We start from the raw sequence: 16170 nt of genomic DNA, 5'->3' as shown, positions 1-16170 counted from the left end.
CAACACAGCTGTTTTTTCTCAATTATGAAAAGTAAGAACAAAAGAAAATATCCTCTCATTTTTGTTGGTAAGTAAGGCTGGGTAATATATTCATATTATGTCGACATTGTAATATGAGATTAATTATCGTCTGGGATTTTGGATATCATTACTATTGTGAAATGTCATATGTGCAGTCTTTTCCTGGGTTTAAAGGCTGCATACTAGCTGTTCTATTATTTGCCTTTACCCACTTAGTCATTACTGATAATTATTTAAGTCTCATTGTGTCAATATTTTGTTAAATTACCAATAGTCATCCCCACAATATCGTCAAAATATTGTTCAAGAGTTTTGGTCAAAAATAAAGATACTGTATATTAGATTCTGTCCAGCCCGGTTGGTAAGTGACCAGCAACCCGAGGTGACCTGCTAATAGCTGCTATACTAAAATAATGAAATAATAATTTCTTGCATCTTATCTTCAGGCCGGCTAGAACTCACCTCCGCGTCCAGGTTGCTGTTCTCCTGTACGACTTTGATCCAAGACAACATGTCGTCCCTCCCTTCAGCCTGGAACAGGAACTCGCAGTCAGACGTGGTCAGACGCAGCACGTTCTTGCGCTTGGTGTCGCTGTAGGAGATGTCTATCAGGCAGGCCTTGATGCTGATGGACTGCGGTTCCTCATCGGACTGCGAGGCGGCGTGGGACACCCCGTCCTTCTTGTCTTTGAAGAGGGTGAGCGAGTGACCTCGGAGGACAGCGTACATCTGCTTCCACGACTTCATCCCGCCGCTAGCACGCTGCACAGATGGTGGACACGGTGGAGGACAAAGGAGAAATTCACAACTTGACCCGTTGTTGAGGGACATTTATGACCGCCAAGAGTGAGAGCGTGGATGCGTGAGCTCACCTTGTTTTTATCCGTGCTGAGCTGCCTGAAGTGGAGCCAACCTTCTTTGGAAGAATCAGCGAAGATCTCCGAGGAGGAATCCCGTCTCGATCCCGAGTCGTCAGAAGACTTGTGCCCGTCCAGAGCCTGCAAACATAATGCAAATGTGAATAAATGATCTCTGACAGCAGAACATTCTGTATGTGTAGAAACACATCCTACAAACGCCGCCAAGCAACAATTGTCTGCCTAAAGCTGTCAACACTTATAGACAGGTGAGCATATTTTGAGTCACTATAAAGACTTTCAACATCACCATTATACATTTGTTGTTCCATTCACAGCCATAAACCTGAGCAGTATTTTGTATGTCTCAAGTAAAATGCTACCAAAGTTGTGCTGAAGACATTATTCCAGTTAAATCAGTGAATATGAAACTTTTATTTTAGCTACTACACGTGACATTGTACATTACAGTGAACTTTATTTAGCTATAATAGAATAACGTATGTGTTATCAGTTAGATACTACCTATGTAGCAATTATTTATTTTGGGACAGTAATGGAATTAAGTCTTCTGACTTTTTTGTGATTTACTGATATTTATACTCCTATATATACACCTTGGTAAATTGTATCATGAATGAAGTGTTTTTTTGTGCCTTAATTCCCTACTTTGTAATACGAGTGTCAAGCAAAAGTAGTGAAAATAGCAGATCTAGAAGCTAATAGTGCATCACAATGCAACATGTTGTGAGTTTGTACGACGTAGATCTGCTACTTTCACTTTTTGTTCCATTTCCTGCATTAACAGTTTTGGATAGGTTTTCCAGGCCGTGGAACCATGAACAACGCATTGTGGTAGCCTACCTTTCGGAGGCCTCGCAGGCCAGGCACGTGTTTACTGTACGACCGCCTAGACGGAAGAGAGTGAAAAATGACACATATTAAAACGACAGAAGGGAAGATGGAATGTATGACCCCGATACGAAGACATGAGTACCAACAGATGGACTGTGCTATGCACTCACCCTCTCCCTTCCTCCCGGTAGTTGTCCAAGCCCTCATCATACGATTTCGAACGCTCCGTTTTGGTTGCTGAGTCACAGTCCAGTATAGCATTTCTGAGGGACTCTGTTACAGCAAAGATCAAAAAACTATTAAAGCATCCCACTTGGTCAGGGTCTCCACTGACCAGTGCACCACCCGATGCAAGGCCAGGTCCAACCTTTTTAATGGAAGAGTGAAATCACCTCCAACCACGGTAGATTTGCTAGTTATATTGTAATAACATTCCCTGGCAAACTAAGGAGTGCACACCAACATTGAGGAGGTGCCGACCATGGTAGATACATTAAAAAGAATGAGCTCGTAGCTACAATGCAAAACCGTTATTTAAAAAAAATTATGAAGCACCAATGTTTTGATGTATGGTCTTCGCCAGGGTTTGGTTTGATTAACATTCTCTACCACACAGATTGCTTATGAAAATAAGTTCTGAATTGCAGCCTTAAATAGGGAAATGGAATGTGTCAATGTAAAAATTACAATGTATCTTAAGTCTGTTCCGTTTCCTTAGTGTAAATTCTATTTAGGGCATTTAAACAAACTGCATATTTTTTTCTCCCAAAAATGATTTCCTTTCAATAGGGATTAACATGCTTGAGGTTCCACGGTGACATTTCCACATGTTCCTCTTACCTTGATCATGTGACAGCTGACGCCGAATGACATGGCATGGTGAGGAGGTCGGGCTCGGGGGAGTTACACAAGTAGCCGGAGCGACAGATATCACAGCGGAAGCTGGGATAGAGGTGGCCTCGCGGTCGACACTTGGGCTGGCCGGCTCATCTGCAATCACACAGCAACGTTAGTACAGTACATGACTTTTATCACAGACTATCATAACTGAATCACCATTACCCTAACTCGCTCAACTACACACGCCACATTACTGAGAAATAGAATCAGCTCCAACACCATCCTTTGATACGCGCTTCATCATCAAAGGCCTGGGTTAGAGTTAATCCTGCCAAATTGCAGCATTTTGAGAAAATTTTTGACAAATATTTGTGTCTGTGTGGGCCAGGGTCAGTAGCAGTGATGTTACTAGGTTTTCAATGTAATGGGTCCCGGGACCCACAGGTGGTCATTCAAATGGGTCAGAAAAGTTTTATGAGTCCTCAATACAATGTTTTCGAGCGCTGTGAGCTTGTAGATCGGCTATTTTCAAAATGTTTGCCTATTTCTTATATTTATTTTACAATTTGGCTAATGTTTGAACTTAGAACTAGGATTTCTAAATACACTAGGCTACAGACACCCATTTAATTATATTTATATCACTGGGACCCCAATTTATATTAAATATTAAAATACTAGAGTACAAATGGAACAGGTCCATTTGGTTCCATTTGTTCACCGAGTTACAGACCCATAAAGTTCTATTTGGTTCCTAACTATCATTTATCTGGGGACCCCCTGGAACTCCCTCAAGGACCCAGGACCCCACTTTGAGAACCACTAGTGAAAATTGTTTTTAGCTGTTCCAGGTTTAACTGATAATACATCTTTACAGTGTTTATCTTACACAATACATTAAAAAACGAATTAAACTATCTAAACTAATATAGCAACTTAAGTAGAAGTAGTAAATTATTTTAACATGGACTCCAATGGAGGAGCATCCCCGGGACCCCAGGACCATGACATGAATGAGTCCCTGGGCGACTTGAATGAGTTTTTGATGCAGGATGCGCACGTAATGACATCACTGCAGTAGTATAAGTAGACGTCCTCTACGGTTTGCAGGACTATGCACCAACAAAACACATGGCTGAAAAATATTTTAGATATTATCGACAAGTGGGATTTCTATTTTTGAGAGAAGCAAAGGTTCTTAATTCTTCAGCACCGCCCACTCCTGACACTACAGAACTGAAAAAGCTCAGTACAGAGCTACTCACTGCAGCCATGGGGCTTTTGGAGCTAAATTTAAAAGTAACTGCCCTACTTCCAGTCTGTGCCCAATTCTCAAATGGGGCAAAGAGGTGTGAGGCATTACCCAGAGAAGGCCTAATAGGGTACTGAATACAGATAACACCCACTGCTGTGGGATTATTCAAAAGTAACAAGTTTGAAAACTTTAATCTTCCATCCGAGTATTTCATAGTACCACAGATCAATTTAACTCGATCCTGTTAATCCCATGTGTAAACGATGTTTATTGGCCTACACTGGACTTTTGCTGAATGTTAAAGGGACATTTCACCCCCCAAAAAGGGTTAATTCTATCGTCTACTCTGGCTTTTGTGAACACCCCAGACAGTTTTTAAGTTTATCGATTCAGTATTTAGAGATTTGATACTTTTTATCAACATGCTCCTTCCTATACAAACCCATTGTAACTTCAAACTCCATTTAACCATGATAGATCCATCGAAAACACCCGTCCTTGGTTCTGGTGACCTAACACTACACGTGAGGGGGGTGTGAATTTGAGAGGTGCAAACCGCTCCTACATTTCACTTTTGTATTAGTACAGATCTCCATGTATGGAGATCCGTGCTCATACACATAAAGTAACTGACGTCACTGACAAAACAGACCATACAAGGAGATATTCACGTGTCATGTTTGCACCACTCACTTTATTGCAATGGTGCGATTTCTTTCAATTAATGTTTTCATTTATCTTTAATAATTTGGGGGGATAATGAAATATATACATACAATAAAAGTTTAAATTAAATAAATTTAAAATTATAAAAACATGGCCCCCTTGTGTATTAGGAAGGCAGTATGAGTCACGAGAACCAAGGACGGGTGTTTTTGATGAATCAAACATGGTTAAAATGGAGTTTGTATAGGAAGGGGGCGTGTCTGATAAAATATCAAACAACTAAATACTGAATTTGGGGGGGGGCGGGGGGGGGGGGGGGGGGGCGTCTCACAAAAGCCTGAGTATACGATAAAATGAAACCAATTGTTTTTAAAGTGAAATAGCCCTTTAGCACATGAAAACACAACATACCAGGTTCTTCCAACTGTAGGTATAGACGTTCCCACTCCTGGCAAGCCCTGCACCACAACACCCTGTCCAGCCAGACCCAGGGGTGCTGTCCCATGCCAACAACATATTGAAGAGGCATCCACACACTCACTTGCTCGTCGCAGGTTCACGACAAAACAGGCAACATGCTCATTCTGTCTACTCCGACAAATTCAGAAATTCTGCTGATGAGTGTAAAACCACTCTCACATAAAGCTTGTGTGAAGATGTTCCACTAATTAAATCCACATTACAAAAGGAGTCCTCTGAAGTATATCTTATTAATAACCTCCCAAGACAGTTGAAATGAGACGGTGTAGCCATGAGGTCAGATGAGCTGAGGTTTTACGCTACATTTCATGAAGGGAGCAGTGGCAATACTCCAGATACGCTGCAGAATCGTTTGAAAATAATTAGCTTTGAGATCCCCCTACCGAAAAAAGGTAGCAGTGTGTCCGCATCTACGCCTACACCCTACTCTAAAAAAAAATCCACTTAATACTCAGCGCTGCTGTTCGAGGACATGAGAAGGCAGGCTGACCTCACATGATGAGGGACAGGACCAGTTGCCTTTCAAATGGGTCATTGATGAAGGCTTGGTCAATCAGGGCTCTGTTCTCGTAGGCCCGGGCACCAGGCCCAGAATGGTAGTGTTGCGGCATCATCACTGTCACTGCCTGCTTTGTGCGCACCTGGTCTGCCGGGTCTTCTCAGACGCCCCAGTAAGGACTGATTTATACTTATTCGTAGGGCGGTGTTGTGAGCTAGCAGACTTGCGGCACGGGACACTGTTCTAAAACAGAGCATAAATGTCTGACACGGTGTGTCAGACGTCGTTGTTAGTAAAGGTGCCGGGCACATAAGGACATGGAAAATGTATTCTTTCAAACTCTTACCCTTTTCAACAGAGATTGAATACTAGCATTTCTTCCTTAGTGGGAAGTTTCACACACTCTGCGTTCATAATTTGAGACATTTATTCAAAACGGACCACTCCTGCAAACTTAGGAAGCCAATCTGGCCTGGCGGAGACAAGTCGGGTTGTATTACAGATTTATTGCGTATTCCAGAATGCATCTGGAATACAACACTGTTTCACTGTTCGCTGAGAGAACACAAAACGCTGAGCATCGAAACCTGCATTAAGCATAAGTTTGAAGTAGAGCATGTTCTGATGTCAGTGGAGCATGAGTATTTCTGTTGTCCTCTGACAAGCTTCAGCTTAAATAATCTTTGAGTTCACTCCCACCAGCACTGGGCAAAACTGACAAGCACAAGCACAAGGAATCAAGTGGTGAAATCCCTATTTTCAATGTTTTATGATGCTTTCTCTTTCCTTCTTTTTCTGGCAATAGCTGATCAACAGTCTTGTAGATCTACTATTTGTGATGAATGGCACATGGAATATCTTATACAATTCACAAAATGTACTCACATTACTTTCCATATAATTTAATTTGTTAGCTGAGGAGTGGTGCAGTTACCTTGCAAAAACACATCGAAATCAAGTTATTTTCCCTTGGGGGGGGGGCCTAACTATAGTCCTACAGTGCAGTTGCTGTGCCCCAGTTCCAAAATGTGATCTACCTGCACAGTGCACAATGTTCCTCTATGTCCTTCCAAAAACGAGGAAGTAGATCAGCCATCAGGCACAAGCTACCTTCTTGAGACTTAATGTTACTTTGGGCCTACTTACAGATCCTTCTCGAAAACTTTGAATATTGTGTAAAAAAGCATTGCAGATGCCATAGCACCCCAAATCATTAAGTGACTGTGGAAACTTCCCACTGGACTTCAAGCAACTCTGACTTCAGAAGGTGACATTTCTATTATAAATCCTTGCTTTGAGTGGTCTTGTGTCTTGTATGGACTTTTGATATCTATGAGCTGTTTTACCCAAAAAGTTTGGAATAATTCACTGAATGTCCAATGTATCTAGAATATATGAAAGTTTCAAAAACTGTATGAAGGTTTTAAGAAATGTTACTTTTACACAATATTCTATTTTTTTTAGAAGGATCTGTATTTACTAGTCTTTAGTAACTTAGAATTAGCCTTAAAGCAGAGCGTTGCCACTTTTTTGTGGATATGTAATCATTACTGATGGTCACTGTACAAATTAAAATAAGACAACTTGTAACTGAAAATCATCTAAGTGTGCCTTTTAATTTCCTCTGCACTCGTAATTCAATTTAATTAAGAATAAAGTTGAGTGGCATGAATAAAAGTAAACCCTGCAACTGACAAGTTAAGGTCAAAGAATGTTCTGATAAGCAAAATGTTTTGTGCTACACCAAAAGCTTACTGTTTGTGTTATTCCAGCACCCTCAGCATCTACTGAGCTATTCTTAAAATGCTAACTTGTTGAGAAAACTGCTTCTTCAGCACTCCAGGTGAAAACAGTTTCATCCTTTTATACTTGGAGGAATAACACTAATGCTTGTTCTCTCCAAATACTACACACTCAAAAATGTACTAGAATTACATAATGGATCTACTCACTCCTCACTCCAACTCCCAACCTCTCTGCCTGCCACTAAAGCTTCGTACAACTATCAACCCAGATTGATATAAAAATAAATGTATGTATTGCTTAATTAAACAGCTAAAACAAATAACTTTCAGATTAGAAACTGTTTGTTTGATTGACTGACTGAACCTGTTTCTATTGCCATCTACAGTGTCACCACCTTCACCTGGCCAGCCACTCTTGACCGTCTGCCATGTGCTACAGCTGCCGTTGCCATGGTGACTCAGCACCGCAGGTCTTTGCACCTTGCTTGTTCTCTTACCGATGAAAGGAATGGAGTCCAGAGACTCGTCCAAGTTGCTGGAGCACGAGGCCTGTCGCTGCTCGCCAATGCGCCGCATGTGCATCTCTCGCCGCGTGTCGTTGGGCAGCCAGCACGCCGCGGATGAATCTGGCCCATCGTCGTTCACTGCCAGAATGTAGGATGGATGGCGGAGCGGGCTGGGGTTCTTTCCCGAAGGAGGCTTCTCTCTCATGACGACTCCGCCGTCTGTGGGACTCCGTCCGTTCACCTGGTTCTGGGGGTCTGGAGGAGGGGGTTTGAGGATGCCGGGCCTCTGAGGTCTCAGTTGGGAAGCAGAGCAGGAGGAGGAACGGTGTCCTACTGCCCCCTCTCTGCCTAGCTCAGGGGGCACCATGGTCTCTGACCGCACTCTGCTCTGGCTCTGTTGCTTAGTGTAGCCTTTGTGATTACTTTTGACAGCTCTTTGGTCTGCGAGGGAAGGTTCAGCACTAGAACTCTTCCCCAAATGAGAGGATCTGTCCGAGAGCATGGGTGAGGAGCGCGTCTGGAGCGGCTCTGATCCTTTAGGGTAGAGAGCGGGGTTGGGAGCCCCTCTCATGCTGCTGCCATACCCAGTAGAAGGCCTGTAGAGCATGGCCTGTCTAGGCATAGACTGCCTGCTAGGTCTAGTACCTTGTTCCAACCTGTTGTACCCTCCCCTCCTGTCTATGGGCCGTACCAGCTCTGCAGGGTCAACATAGTCAGTGGAGCGTGCTCTGGCTTTGTGAGTAAGAGCATCTTGAGACGCACTGCGAGGGGGCCAGTTCCGACTTTGGGCCGCCCTCTCTGCCCCAAGCATGCGGTCCTGTGAGGCGCTGCGTGGAGGGATTTGGAAGTGGGGCGGGGGTCCATGGTAGGAGCGGTCATGGGAAGTGCTCCTGCGTCGGATTTCTTGGGGGCCCCAGCCTCCCCTGGGAATGTGCTGGTTAGTGCTGAAGGTGTTCTGACCAGCAGCCCGAAGGCTATCCAGCCTCTCTTGGATAGTTCGGCTGGCATGGGAATGAATACCTTTGTTGTCAATGTACTCCCTGTAGGTTTGGTATGTCCGCCAGTCAATGTTCTGGTGGTTGGCTGGGTAGTGAGGTGGCATAGCACCATAAGGAGCCATCCCTGCCCCCGCAGGGTAGACGTCAACTTTCCGCGGCACAGGGTATTGAGCTACCGACCCAGGCCTGCCCCTGACAAAGACAGGGTCCATGTAATCTATTCGGTGTGCTGGGGCCATGCGGCCCATATGGGCTGTTTCAGGAGGGACCAGCACTGTCCTTACGCTGTCGTTACGCATGCACACCGCCGTCTGACTCTTTGGGTAGGACTGGGGAGGTGGTGGGGAAGGGGGAACCGTGATCTCCTTGCGGTACCCAAGGTCAGGAGGCACTGCCGGTCCCCGACCCACCTGCCCCGCTGGGGAGGCTGTGTCTGTGGCCTGGGCCATGCCCGGAGGCTTACAATCTACTCTGGGGTAACATATAGGGGGTGGATTGGGGATGTGGCAGGCGTTTCCACTGTAGGCACTTTGACTACGTATATAGGCATCCTGGGAGTAGGCCTGGGGACATAGAGAGAGATAACGCAACATTAGAATAGTTACAATATTATCTCCATTTACAATAAAGTGTAACATTCAGCACTGTGCTACAAGATACAAAATACCTCAAGCATGACATTATAAAAGCTACTGTGTATGCATGTGAGTGGGCTGCACATGTTGCCGCTTGAGAGCGCGGAGGCGTGTAGCAGTTCAGTAGCGTTCATCTGCTCCTTATTTAGACTGCCATGCCAGTACTCAGTGCACACCACCTACTGACGATAAAGAGGAAAATACTCCCGGCCAGCAGACTGACATGTTGGTGTTTCAAATAAACTCTGGAACCACTAGCTTTGCAGTATGTGTGAATCAGAAATGGGATTTGCAATAGGAAGATAAATATTTCCTCCATACATACACAACTGCATACAATGTAAGACACGCTAACATCTTACATCGTAATACATTTAGCAAAGATGTGGGGTGTTCCGAGTCCTAGATTTATATCATGACAAGAATGCTTCAGCCAACATCAGCCGCATAATGGAAAAGCTAATCAAATGACTAAGTTTGGCCCACCACACACAGCGCCCGTGATCACATGCAACACCTGGCAGCCAATGTTTTGTTTACCCACCTGCATACTGAGTCCATGATTTCAGATGGACAAGACAGATGAGGATGCCCACCTCTGTACTAAATCTGACCTCTGATCATCTTCTAGGTGTGTAACTGTCCATTTTATTTCAGCACAAGTAAACCCTTTCAATTAGTTTAGAATAATGTACATTCAGTAGGTCCAGACTATTGGTTAGCCTCAAATCAACAGCAGTCCATTTTCACACTCGCCTTGAAACACAACACATAAAAGGAGACGTAAATGGACTTTAACCCCACTACCTGGAGAATTGCACAACCTTACATAAAGCCACGCATGCCACTGCATTCCTTGCCAGTCTGTCCCTCCCTTTGTAAGCACGAGTGTGCCGGTAGAGAGTTCAGAGGTCACTGGCCTTTATCATGATAATGAAATCTGGCATGGAGAATGAAGATGGGGCGAGGCTCTACAGTCTACAGAGATGCCAGCTGGATGCCAGCTTGGTTGCCTAATCAAAACGGGTACCGTACTGCAGGCACAGTGCATTAGCCACTGCCAAAAGCTATACAGATCACAAACCCTAGCACATAGCTGGATGACAGGAGAAACGCCAGGTTGGACTGTCCAGCCTCTAGCGAGCCAAGGCCTGATGTTAAGAACAGTGGACTACATCATGAAGGAAACATAACCGCAACATGCATGACGAGATGTGTGATGAGACTGCACGCACAACATGTCAACACCAAGAGGCTGTCAAGCCTGCTGCTTTGCTTACCAGATCAGTGGCTTCCAGAGAAAAAGGCTACCGTTACAGCAGGTGAAAAGGAGAGCAGAAAGAGACCAGGGGAGAGAGGGCAGAGGAGAAGGAAGACACTAGCAGGACAAAACACACACACATTGTCAACCAAAGGGGAAAAAAATAGAACAAGAGATTGACTGAGGAGAGTCAAAGTGTGAAACGGTCAAAACGATGCCAGGACTTCGCCGCGCTAAAAATATACCCAGAACCGCAGCAGCAGCAGCAGTATGGTGGGATGCTGAAGGAGGAGGAGGAGGAGGAGAACAGGGGTTGCCACGTTAGCGGTGCCACCTGCTTGTGCCAGTCTGTCCTGGGTGCGATGGCAGGAGCAGAGCCCTGCCTCCTGTGGTGCTGTCAAGTCTCCATCTCTCTGCGCTACCCATCTGCAGCCAGAATACTACGCTCAGTGAACAAGCTGCCTCCGGTCTCCGTCTCCCCTCTCTCGCTCTGCTACCGCTCACATGACGGAGGCAGCAGCTGCCTGATTATACATTCAGCTCAGATGGTACAGCCCCCACCCTTCCCTTCCCCTCCCTCCCACTCCCACTTCTTCCTCTCGCTCCCTCAGCATCAACCTGTTCAAAATATGGACAGTCAGCTGCCTACAGCTGGTTTTGTCCTATTCCTTCACGCCATTCCCTTTGTCTTTTCCCAGGCGAAGCATTTTCTCTGGGGGTTTTTCCCCCTCTTCCCTATACAGTAGGTTTGAATGAATGAAGTGTTCGCTCTCTCTTTTGCTAAGCAACTGCTGCTTGTTTCCAGGCAGCGCGTGTAATTCCTCCTCCCCTACAGGCTAATGTCAGCGCGCTAGCACTTCTGATAATCCCCCCCTGCTTATATCGGTTGTCTTTTTTTGGAGGGGGGGGGGTCACAGATTGGCCCTTTACTGACACTTTATCACTAGCACTTCGGAGCAGTAGCTGCTAGCGCAACAGATGTTCAACACACCGCTAGCTTTGGAATGGGAGAGGAGAGAGAACTAAAGGGGGAGGGGCAGAGAGTGACAACCAATAGGACATCAGATAAAAGGTGGGGGAAGCTGGCTGAGAGAAAACAAGAAGGAGAGATGGATGCTTACAGGTTTTGATTTCTTCCTAAATTAGAAGTTGGATGTGATATCAAGTGACTTGAGCATATCATGTATCTATAGATGATATACTGAGATTACAGCCTTTGTCCTTTGGCTAAAAAGATTATGGGTGAATGACGCTTGGAGAAAGGAGATTGATTATAATTACTTGACATACTATATTGATTTATCTTTCCAGGCAAGTATCTTTCACCTAAATGGCATGCTTAACATGCTCTTAAATGATTAACAAGTCACTTATAAGGGATTCACTGTGGCTATAAAATGGTCCACAAGGAACAGTTTCTTGCCAAGCAAATAGCTTGAGTCCATCATAATATTCTTCATTATAAACAGGCTGTCAGATAATGGAAAGCCCTTGGGACAGGATCCTTCAGCATACTGACAGAGCACTCACTCTACTGTTAGGGATGGGCATTTGTGGTCATGGGCGAAGGAAGCAAATGAAAGAGACGGTGCAAAGCAAAACGTGATGTGCGTGGAGCTGAAAACGGGTACGAGTACATCAGATAACAGGATTATTACACAACAGGTGGGACGTGTATTCCCGACTTGCATTTTTCTCAACTTGCTAGGCCCAATTAGGCCAGTTTATACAAATTAACATTGCAGTACATATCACAAGCCATGGGCATAGGAAATGTATCACACTTTTCTGTATACAACGCAACTGACATCAATACTTGAGCGCAGCAAAGCCAGCCGTCTCATTACAGACAGCCTTCAAGGTGAAGACTAGTGTCCAAATACATTTAAACAGTCATCTCTTTATGGAAATATTTTCCACTGTCTTGTGATTTCAGAGAAGTTTCTATCAGATACTGTTTCAGAGAAAACAGTCTTTCGTTAGTTGAAGATGAGCCATTAAATAATATATTTACTGAGTTTTCCCCTTGGGATAATAAAGGTATCTATCTATCATATTATAGAATACATTATATATGGATACAGTGGATACATCTCAAAGGATAAAGTTAACATTAATATGGCGGCTCTGGACCAAGCACATTGCATCAGCTGTCACTATTGCAGTGCATGTCAGACTCAGCACTGAGCTATGGCGACGCTGTGTGTCTTAGAATGAAGCACTTGAAACAGATTGTGTTAAAACCAGTGTGAGAACTACTGATGGTCGGCATCACTTTGAAAAATTGAACAGGTGGGGAGTTCTGTTGCTGGAGTCTTGTACGAGTTATTATTATATACTATATATTGAGTTATTTTACATTTTTGGTTACCGGTAATCACTTACATATTCTTTTTATAGTGATACCTATATTGTAGGGATGTATTTGGTTGTTCTCTAATAAGATTTAAAAATAGAAATAAAAGCGAGCTGAATAAAAGAAAAACAGTGCTTTGCTTTTTGAGTCAGTGGACTGAAAACAACATCTTACATATTCCATCTGCTCCGTCAGCTTCAGCTAATTTAAAATTGAAGCAAGCACGAGATAAAGCACTAGCAGTACTATTTTTAACTGACACATATTTAGGCATCATTTACCCCCATGGTGAGTCTAACCTCTATTCTGACACATCGCAGGGAACCATGTTGGCTGTGTGCTTTGTCACAAGCCGTCTCAGAGGCCTGAATGAAAATGGTAACATCTGGATACATGCTCAGCATCCTGTACTAAAGACTGGCTAATGGGAGGAGGACCGACTGGTCAGCGGACCACATGATCACGCTTATGTCGCCATGAGTCATGACTCAACCATAACCATACAAGGAGTTTCCAATGCATCTACACCCAAATATGGAGTGTGTCCCCCAACCTCCAATGCGTCGCCACTCGCCATGGCACCAGGCACAAACAAATCAGTCAGCTCCAAATATGGGCTTATATAGATGACATAAGGGATTTCCATATGTGGGAATACAATGGTCAAGGACTGACAGATACAGAGATCTCCATATATTAAGGGCAAGATCGGTGACTGATGTCCGATGCCGACATTGTGGTCCAAAAACGACCAATACATCTGTTCGACCGATATATCGGTCTGGCTCTTCTTCAAATCTACTGGCTTATGTGGGCAACTGCCTTTGGTTAGGTGAACTGAAGTGCGCCTGATGGTGATCCATATTGCATCAAGGTACTAGAGAAAATAACCAGGACAATGAAGCAGAAGTACATCCTACATCTCCTTTCCTGGCCTCAGCTGATTAATGCAGCCTATCCACAGTAGGTCTTAGTAGTACTCAACAAAGAAACAAAAAGAAGTGTTGCTCAGCATCAGCACACTAGTAGACAGACTGTGTGTGTGTGTGTTTAGGAAAGTGCCTGCTCAACCCCCCCAATGAGGTCATCTCTGCAGGAGTATGAGCAGCAGGGGTGTCACAGGGGGGGGGGGGGGGGGGTGAGTGGGACTGAGTTACTAGGGCCCAAGGTGGAGGGGCCTTAATTATTTTATACTTTAGCTATTGAAAAATAGCAGATATACAAGCTCTCTGCGAGCTTGTAGACCTGCTATTTTTGAAAAGTCGTGAAAATGTGTGCAAATCTTCGAATATATGTATTTTTTAAGCGAACATTTGTAACTCATATTTTGCTTCTGGGGGGTCCCTGGAACTAAATATTTTGAGATGGGGGTCCGTGGCCAAATACACATCATTTTGGGGGTCCTTCGCATGAAAAAGTTTGAGCTCCACTGACATAGAAACATAGGTTTAAAAAAAATATATATAAAAATATATAAAAAAATATATATATAGCTGTGAGCTTGTATATCTGCTATTTTTCAATAGTTAAAGCACAAAGTAATGGCTAACAATGCGTTCCCAGTCTAAATGGGTTAAACCCCCTCCCTCCCCCTGAGAAGAACATTCATGGGGGGCCCCGGCCCGCGGTGAATCCTTGTACCCAGGGCCCAGAACGTGGTGGTGCGACACCCCTGATGAGCAGCAGCATCCTGGAGGACAGGCTGTTCTGGCCTGGTTTAGCAGGCCCAGATACAGTACTCTGATGGGACGGCACTGCACGGCGGCACTTCCTGACTCTCTCACCATCGCCCCGTCCCAACTGCAAGCCCTTCAACTGGGAAACTAGAACAGCTCTCCGGGACACGATCACATGCACAGAGGCTAAAGTTACGGACCGACCGCGAGGAAGAGAAAGACAGAACAAAGCTTGTTTCAAAAGTGTGCAAAACAGGGGGAGAGAGAGAAAAACTTACCAACTGCAGTATGTCCTCATCTTTTGGCATCACGCAGAGTTCAAGAACAGCATCGCTGTAAGGGAACAGGAATGCCCCGTATATTATATATATCGTCGTTGTCGGGTGAAAACCTTGTATGTCAAAAACCGTTCGTTTTGCATTTTTCATTTAAAAGATTATTTAAACTAGTGAAAACAGCCGATCTACAAGCACACAACGTCTCGCACCGTGAGGCGTTGTGTGCTTGCAGATCTGCTGTTTTCACTACTTTTGTGCGACGGCCTTGTACGATGAAGCAGGGCTTTACTTTGCGAAAGAACATACACATTTGAAACTTGGAGATACGAGGTTTCCACCCGACAACGACAATACATATATATTTTTTAATTATGCCAATGGGCCAGCAATTACTGAGATTTCCATGAATTCTCACCTCTCTTGAATCAAGGCTATAACCTCAGAATAGGTTTTGCCAATGATACTCAATCCGTTCACCTTCACTAGCCGGTCTCCTGTGAGCAAAAGAAAACATAAAAAATAAAATGTAGGGTCAAAATGAGAAAAGTAGACAACTAGCCAATTAAGGGAAAGTCACCAGATGTACAGTATATTAAGTAAAAGAAAAGTGGGGTTGACTCTGCATCAATTAATCAGATCACTGGGACAGCTAAAGGGGTGCAACAGTTAATTGAACAAATCCATGTAATAGATTACAAAACATTATCAACCATCTATAATTTAATAAAATAATAATCAATCCCTATTTTGAGTTTTGATGTCATTAAAGAACACTTTCAAAACACTTCCAACAAAAATGTTCATGGTGATGGTGAAAAAAGCCAATCTACAAGATAGCACTGCACACGAGGGTTATCTGAAACAACAATCTCCTTGAAAAATAGCAGATCTACAAGCTCACAGCGCAGCACCGAGTGCAGCGCTGCAAGCTTGTAATTCTGCTATTTATGAAAAATCATGAAAATGTGTGCAAATCTTTGAATATATATGGGGCGGCATAGCTCAGGGGTAGAGAAACCGTTATTGGTTCCCGAAGGGTTCCCAGTTCGAATCCGGGCTCCCCCTGAGTGAATGTCAAAGGGTCCTTGGGCAAGACTCTGACCCCCTAATTGCTCCCGGTGAGCAGGTTGGTGCCTTGCATGGTTTCCTCCGCCACCGGTGTATGAATGTGTGCGTGAATGGGTGAATGTAATGCACAATCTCTGTAAAGTGCTTTGGATAAAAGCGCTATATACATTTACC

General features: G+C 44.2%; 1 protein-coding gene across 2 annotated transcripts in view; it reads right to left on the bottom strand.

Annotated features, from left to right (window-relative positions):
* Positions 1 to 16170, bottom strand: part of arhgap21b (Rho GTPase activating protein 21b) — a 50981-nt gene that overhangs the window by 11817 nt on the left and 22994 nt on the right. For both annotated transcript variants that reach the window (XM_080726322.1, XM_080726323.1), the window contains exons 6-13: positions 15344 to 15422; positions 14929 to 14983; positions 7716 to 9285; positions 2574 to 2723; positions 1904 to 2006; positions 1743 to 1788; positions 894 to 1019; positions 484 to 783 (exon numbers count right to left, since the gene is read on the bottom strand). In XM_080726322.1, coding sequence (XP_080582448.1) covers positions 484 to 783; positions 894 to 1019; positions 1743 to 1788; positions 1904 to 2006; positions 2574 to 2723; positions 7716 to 9285; positions 14929 to 14983; positions 15344 to 15422 — 2429 coding nt within the window. The remainder of the gene's footprint in view (positions 1 to 483; positions 784 to 893; positions 1020 to 1742; positions 1789 to 1903; positions 2007 to 2573; positions 2724 to 7715; positions 9286 to 14928; positions 14984 to 15343; positions 15423 to 16170) is intronic.

This window comes from Nannobrachium achirus (assembly GCF_963921795.1).
Source record: "Nannobrachium achirus genome assembly, chromosome: 5".
Taxonomy (NCBI): Eukaryota; Metazoa; Chordata; class Actinopteri; order Myctophiformes; family Myctophidae; genus Nannobrachium; species Nannobrachium achirus.
Note: the sequence above shows the minus strand (reverse complement) of the source record. Positions and strands in the feature narration are given on the sequence as shown.